Raw genomic sequence first — 7,500 nt, 5'->3', positions numbered from 1 at the left:
GTGTGTGTGTGTTTGTGTGTGCGTGTCTGTGTGCGTGTGTGTGTGTGTCTGCGTGTATTCCTGATCCTGCAGCGAGTGTTAGTCCAGGCCACAGGCTCGTCCCCAAAGCCACAGGTCCAGCAGCTGTCTAGAGTGCAACAGGTTCCTCAGCAGGTACACACACAGACACACACACACACACACACACTCACACCCATGGCACCCACACAGACACATACACACAGTTACTTTTTCTCTCTGTCACTGTATCAATCAAGCCAGTGAAAGGTGGGTGAAACATTCTTGTGATGAATTGTGTGTGTGTGTGTGTGTGTGTGTGTGTGTGTGTGTGTGTGTGTGTGTGTGTGTGAGCCAGGTGCAGCATGTACAGCACGTATACCCCACCCAGGTGCAGTACGTCGAAGGAGGAGAGGCCGTCTATCCCAACGGCACCATGTAAGCCACACCCACTTTCTAACAAAAATGCCTACGTTCTTTTTTTTTTAGAGGTAGCTAGTGTTAAGTGCAGTGAATTGACCGAGGTAGCTAGTGTTAAGTGCAGCGAATTGACCGAGGTGGCTAGTGTTAAGTGCAGCGAATTGACCGAGGTGGCTAGTGTTAAGTGCAGCGAATTGACCGAGGTGGCTAGTGTTAAGTGCAGCGAATTGACAGAGGTGGCTAGTGTTAAGTGCAGCGAATTGACCGAGGTGGCTAGTGTTAAGTGCAGCGAATTGACCGAGGTGGCTAGTGTTAAGTGCAGCGAATTGACAGAGGTGGCTAGTGTTAAGTGCAGCGAATTGACCGAGGTGGCTAGTGTTAAGTACAGCGAATTGACCGAGGTGGCTAGTGTTAAGTGCAGCGAATTGACCGAGGTGGCTAGTGTTAAGTGCAGCGAATTGACCGAGGTGGCTAGTGTTAAGTGCAGCGAATTGACCGAGGTGGCTAGTGTTAAGTACAGCAAATTGACCAAGGTAGCTAGTGTTAAGTGCAGCGAATTGACCGAGGTAGCTAGTGTTAAGTGCAGTGAATACTCAAGTTCTTGAATGATTAGTTATTAATTCAGTTCTTTCTAACTCGGTTTTATTAGTAGATCTTTATGTACATGAACAATCTTGAGGTGAGGGAAATTTCCTCGAGAAGACACGAGGTAGAAAGTTATTGCACCTAACGGTTTTAAACCGTCATCAGCGCATATTTTACTGTCTCAGTGTAGCGTGTAGCAGCTGATGCTTCCACCCAGACTGCAGACTCAGGCGCAGATCCCCTGTTTATCTCCGTATCTCTGATCAGTGTCCTCTTTAAGAGCTTATGTCCTCTTTTCTGACACGTCTACATAACAGCTTGTCAGTAGATGTATTTTTTTTACATGGTGTGTACAACACGCTTCACATGCCATGTGTCGCTGCTCATGCAGTGCAAACCTCAAAACATCCTTTTAAACCCCAAAGGCTTTCAGACTTCCTTCAGTAATGAGGAACTAATTAGACCACACGTTTAATTAAACATGTTTATCTATAAAAACAGACAGATTTGTTAACGCCAGACCGTGAAGCGAACCGGGATTATTATGACCAACTGACACGTAGACTGAAATTTCTGCACGCCGACGTTAAAACGGGCGCTTCAGAAAATGAACGGTAACGATTTCGTTCCCGTCCTGCGATTGACACTCGCAAATGAAATGGAAAAAAAAGTTTTAGTACCTTAAAAATGCACCTCATACTTTTCAACTAAAGTGTGTTAGCTACGTCCAGTGTTGTATAAAGTAGTAGAAAGCAATACTTGAGTAAAAGTACAAGTATCGTACTAGAAAAAGACTTTGGTAGAAGTGAAAGTCACCTTTTAGAATATTACTCAAGTAAAAGTCTTAAAGTATCTGATATTTACTGTACTTAAGTATCAAAAGTCATTTTCTGATATTTAATGTACTTAAGTATTTGAAATAAAAGTAAAAAGTAAAATTTCAGTGATTTTCGGTAGGCATAAGAGCAGGGGCGGTTCTAGGGTTTCATCTTTAGGGGTTTTAGCCCTCAGTGGGAATTTAAAACAAGAAGAGTTTTATATTATATATTATATGACTACATAGTAAGCCAAAAGTTATGGTATTATTTAAAATGGCAAAAGTGGACACCAAAATTTTATGCATGATGTAATGATGTCAGTCTTGAATCAGATCAGTTCATGTCTGTGTGCATTCTCTACAAACAGTGGGTCCAATGAATGCAGTCATTAATAAACACATATTCACAAGACAAAGACCGAATCAATAAATGTTATGTTTATTTAGTATTGATATTGCATTAATATTTTGTTTGTGCTACAACTCTGGTAATAAGAATAGTGACATTTCACTGCTTTTGGTTGCCGCCGTTATAGATACCTGTAAACACCTCCAGCTCTGACTGCGCGTGCACGCCGCGCGTACCTGCGCATCTCCGTAGAGCGTGCGGACGTGCGTAATGCAATCTAGGAGCAGGGATTCACCAAACCTCCCTTATTGCAGTCGCACACGTTTCTTATGATTTTATTTTGTAGTAACGAGTAACGAAGACGCTTAGTGGAAATATAACGGAGTAAAAGTATACATTTTATCTCGGAAATGTAGCGGAGTAAAAGTGAAAGTTGACCTAAATTTAAATAGCGAAGTAAAGTACAGATACGTGAAATTTCTACTTACGTACAGTATTTTTACTCCGTTACATTACAACACTGGCTACGTCATTAAAAATGCTAGTCATTTTATTCAGCTAGCTAGCAGCCGTTAGTTTTTTTTGTGTGTGTGAGAACGATTATTACAGGGTCGGGTGATTATAGAAAGATCGAGAGGGAGAAACTGGAAGGGAGGGAAAGCCTTGGATAGTGAGAAGAAAGAAAGAGACTAGAAAAGTGACTGGGAGAAAACATAAGGAAGGAAGTGGGAAAGAGATTAGAAAGGAACACCGGAAATGAGAGAGACCGAACGAGTTACGGGGAGAGAGGAAAGGAGGCTAGGGGATACTAGAAGAGAGACTAGAGAAAAGAGAGAGACATTTAAAGGGTGAGAGTGACTAGAAGAGAGCGTAGAAGTAATCGAGACTCCGAATGAAAAACCGGAAGGAAATGAGAGAGTAGGAGAAAGGGAGACTTGTAGAGAAAGTGGGAAGGTTTTATTTCACCTTATTTGTTTGAGCAATATTTTTACTCCTTAATCTCACTCCAGTCCTGGTTCTCTGTCTTCTCAGCCGCACAGCGTACACCTATAACCACGACGCCCAGCTTTACGGTCAGGCCAGCGGTAACTCCTACTTTGACACCCAGTCAGGGCCGACACAGGTCACCACGGTGGTGTCCTCGGCCAGCAGCGTGCCCTCTCACAGCATGGTGGGCATCGCCATGGACGTGGGTGGCAGCCAGGTCATCTCCAGCAGCGGCGCTTATCTCATCCACGGGGGCATGGACGGCCGTCATCACACCACGCCGTCCTCCCGCTCTTCATCCGCAATGGTACGTTCCACCGTTTTTTTTTTTTAACATCTAATTTAAGATGGTTATACGACGGTTTAAACGAGACCTCTCAGGACACCAGATGTTAGATGTTTTCACACACACACACACACACACACACACACACACACACACACACACACACACACACACACACTAGCTGGAACGCAGTAGCATTCTCTTCCTGTGAGGTGCTGCTAATTAACGCAATGGTCCAGATGTTCAGTCAGCAGTGCTTAAAGTCCCAGCATCACCGCGTCTCAGGATAGGAGCGACTCTCTCAGCTAGCGTGTTAGGTAAAACGGAGATAGAAGATCGAGAGACAGAAAGAGTGATCGTGATAGAGACAGGAAGCGACGATAAAAGGCTGGGGAGAGAGAGATGTTGGGAAAGAAAGACGGAGAGAATATTAGAACGTTAGTCTACGATGCAGAGTGCGAGAGACTTAGAGAGAAAGACGGGGAAAGGGACACAGAGTGAGAGAGAGAGACTAAGGCAGAGGGATGCTGGGAGAGAAACTTGAAGAGACTATACAAGAGAGATCAGGAGAGACCGGGGAAAAGGTTAAGATTAAAAAAGGGCAACTCTCACAAAGAGACTGGAAGAGAGATGCTGTGATGGAGAGACTGGGAGATAGACACTATGAGATGAAGAGATAAAGCATTGTAGAGATTTAGATAAGGAGAGAGAGAGAGAGAGAGAGAGGAGGCAGCTGCTGTCCCTACAGTCACTTCTGCCTCTCCATAATTCACCAGGGCCTCGTTTTAGTGCATCTTACCAGTGCTCGAGCACCCTGCGGCACAGAGAATCCCCTCAGCTTGTTACCGTTTGGCCCTCGGGAGCCCGTAAGACCTGAAAGGACGCCTGCTTCCTCCCTCCTTCCTTCCTTCTCTCTACTTTTTATCCTGCTTAGGCTGTTGTTTGTCAATTTGCAGCATAGTAACACGGTGACATGGATCCCTATCAGAGCGCATTTGCATTAGCTTTATCGTTAGCATGAATTACACAGGGGCTTTTGCCTTTGCATCTGCATGCATTATTGCGTGTGATTCAGTAAGAGAATCTCAGCCTGCCGCTTAACCCACGTCTTCATTATTCACGTTATTTTATTTTATTTATTTATTTTTTTCTCTGACTGTAATGGAATTGCCCTGATCTTGCTCCAGCTAACAGTATGATTGCCTTTTTTTCTGTTCTGTTTCTTTTGCATTTCCTTTCCCTACCCTCTGTTCCTTTACCTTCCTCCGCCCCTCACCTGTCCTTACTCCTCCCCTCTTCCCTTCCGTCCCCGTTCCGCACGCTCCCCCGTTCTCTCTCTGTAGCTTGAAATGGCGATCGAAAACCTCCAAAAGTCAGAAGGAATTGCTTCTCACAAGAGCATCCTGCTCAACAGCCATGTAAGTCATCTAAGCAAACTTTATTTAGAAAAGAAAAAAAAAGAAGACTAGAGAATAAAAGGAGGCCCAGTGCTGTCTACACTTCACACCTTCCTGCCACCACTCTGCTTTGCAAATCACTTCTTTACTTTTTAGCGCTGGAGGGATGACTGCTTAGCTTCTTGTAAGTCATCTCTGACGCGTCTGCGTGATCTCCTGCACGTTCGAGCTCGGAGAGAAGACGGCTTAAACTTTAATTACAAACTAGAGGGATGTAGCAGAGGTCAAGGAACCATACAGACATCGTATTACACCCCTTAATGAATATGCAAATCAGAAACGACCCGAAGCTCACGACGACCGACCATTTGAATGAGCCAGATTTGCATATCGAACATGATTGACACTTGTTCACAGTTAGCGTTCGGTGTACGATGCGTCACATCATAAATTGTTAAAAACTCGATCTCAGTCAGTGAACAGCTCGATCTGGCTCGGTAAAATACAAATAGAGATTCAGCAAACCGACGAAAATGCAGAAGATGCGCGATCAAACTCGGCTTAAAGATATTTACATGACTTCTGTGACTGTTTCCTGAAAAAAAAAATCCACAGCATATGAAGTCCAACCAGCTGGTATTACCTGCAGAAGGTAAACTAATTAACTACATTAGCTCACATTTAATATGCTAATGTGGCTCTTTTCTGTAATGAATGATTTACAGAATGGTATTTATGGTGTGATAAAGTAGCAGTCAGAAGAAGCCCGTCTCGGTCTCCCTGATTGTCGCACATGATCCGTTCTGCAGGATCAGATCTGAGAAACCCAGCTCTAGCTCTCCATCCAGAAAGCAGCCTTGAACTCGGTAGCAAGCTGACAATTTGTCCCTCTGTTTTTTGTCACACTCTCGAGTGTCTTTAAACATCTCCAGCACTACAGCTTTTACTTAACGGCAGAGCTTCACCCTCAGGTGTGTTTGTGTGTGCGTGGGAATGGAAAATGCGTGTCATCTTTCCAGGCCGCCGCCGATCGGTAACGGCGTCGGCCTGTTCTGTTTATTTCTAACTCAGACCGTAAGGATGTCAAGAGATTAGTAATTATCTGGGAGTATTTTGTTCCTTGACACCAATCGATGCAAAGCAGATGCTAAAGGAGGAACAACAGCGTTTCTTCCTTCGAAGCGAAGAACCCGATGAGTCATCTGTCGGCATTCGAACGTCATCTTTGCAGAAAGATGGCTAAAGCGTGCAGAGATGTATTCGCTCTCGTGTGCAGGGAAACTTTCATATTGGAGTTCTGAGTACCGAAACACGCTTCAATTCAAAGACCAAACTCGTTGCAGCCTCTATTAAAGATACCATTTAAACACCGTGAGACTATTTGGGGTTCTTTGCTAGCAGAAGACAACAGCAGCTGAGACAAATAGAGCTAAATAAACTGTCTCACGATGTCCCCGAGTGAGCAAGACTAAATAGGGTTAGTCGATATGTAAAGACGAGTCTGAGCTCTCATTTGATCTCCCTTAGTTCTTTAAGCATTTTTGTTGTTGTTGTTGAATTTCTTTAGTACGCTTAGATTCAGTGTGAATTTTGTGTGTTTGTGTGTGCAGCTGCAGTGGTTGTTGGATAACTACGAGACGGCGGAAGGTGTGAGTCTGGCACGTTGCTCTCTCTATAACCACTACCTTCGTCACTGCCACGATCAGAAGCTGGATCCAGTCAACGCCGCTTCCTTTGGCAAACTCATCCGCTCGGTGTTCATGGGGCTGCGGACACGCCGCCTCGGTACCAGGTCCGTACACACGCGCACGCACACACACACGCACACATCCCTTTAAAAATCTAATCGTTGATATGGTGTCAGATTCTCTGAAGAGAATTTTAAGCAAGGAGTCTCCAGTGTCGGTGCTTCTTTCTTGGCCACATGACTGGATGTTTTTTGTTTTTGTTTTTTTTCTCTGTCTAGTTAAATTAAATGTAATAAAATAAAGAGCAGGGGACACGGTGGCTTAGTGGTTCGCACGTTCGCCTCACACCTCCAGGGTTGGAGGTTCGATTCCCGCCTCCACCTTGTGTGTGTGTGGCGAGTTTGCATGTTCTCCCCGTGCCTCGGGGGTTTCCTCCGGGTACTCCAGTTTCCTCCCCCGGTCCAAAGACATGCATGGTAGGTTGATTGGCATCTCTGGAAAATTGTCCGTAGTGTGTGAGTGTGTGCATGAATGAGAGTGTGTGTGTGTGTGTGTGATGGGTTGGCACTCCGTCCAGGGTGTATCCTGCCTCGATGCCCGATGACGCCTGAGACTCAGGCTCCCCGTGACCCGAGAAGTTCAGATAAGCGGTAGAAAATGAAAGAATGAATAAAAATAAAGAGCAGATGGTGAAGGAACATCTATTACAGCTGCTGTAATTGGAATGATAACAGGAACACACTTGTTACCCAGATGTTTCACAACGTCCACAAGCGTAATACATCAATAGATGCTAGAGAATCCATCCACTGCAGCGATCAGTCATCGATTATCTTCTGCTAGCAACGAGACCTCAAGTGTTGTGTCCATTGTCTCACAATCACATTGGGATTGAGATGACTGCTGCACTCGGACTTAAGTCCTTCAGCTGTATAGAGATGCCAAAGTTCAGAAAACAGAAAATTCAGTGTATT

The 7,500-nt window shown here is 44.7% G+C and overlaps 1 protein-coding gene across 6 annotated transcripts in view; it reads left to right on the top strand.

Annotated features, from left to right (window-relative positions):
• Nucleotides 1-7,500, top strand: part of rfx2 (regulatory factor X, 2 (influences HLA class II expression)) — a 39,836-nt gene that overhangs the window by 22,674 nt on the left and 9,662 nt on the right. For 5 of the 6 annotated variants that reach the window (XM_047822938.1, XM_047822936.1, XM_047822937.1 and 2 more), the window contains 5 exons: nucleotides 73-153; nucleotides 356-435; nucleotides 3,201-3,462; nucleotides 4,785-4,859; nucleotides 6,449-6,630. In XM_047822938.1, coding sequence (XP_047678894.1) covers nucleotides 73-153; nucleotides 356-435; nucleotides 3,201-3,462; nucleotides 4,785-4,859; nucleotides 6,449-6,630 — 680 coding nt within the window. The remainder of the gene's footprint in view (nucleotides 1-72; nucleotides 154-355; nucleotides 436-3,200; nucleotides 3,463-4,784; nucleotides 4,860-6,448; nucleotides 6,631-7,500) is intronic. The other variant, XM_047822940.1, reaches the window with a different exon arrangement.

The sequence above is a fragment of the Tachysurus fulvidraco genome, chromosome 14 (genome assembly GCF_022655615.1).
Source record: "Tachysurus fulvidraco isolate hzauxx_2018 chromosome 14, HZAU_PFXX_2.0, whole genome shotgun sequence".
NCBI lineage: Eukaryota > Metazoa > Chordata > Actinopteri > Siluriformes > Bagridae > Tachysurus > Tachysurus fulvidraco.
This window is presented reverse-complemented; position numbering and strand designations above follow the sequence as displayed.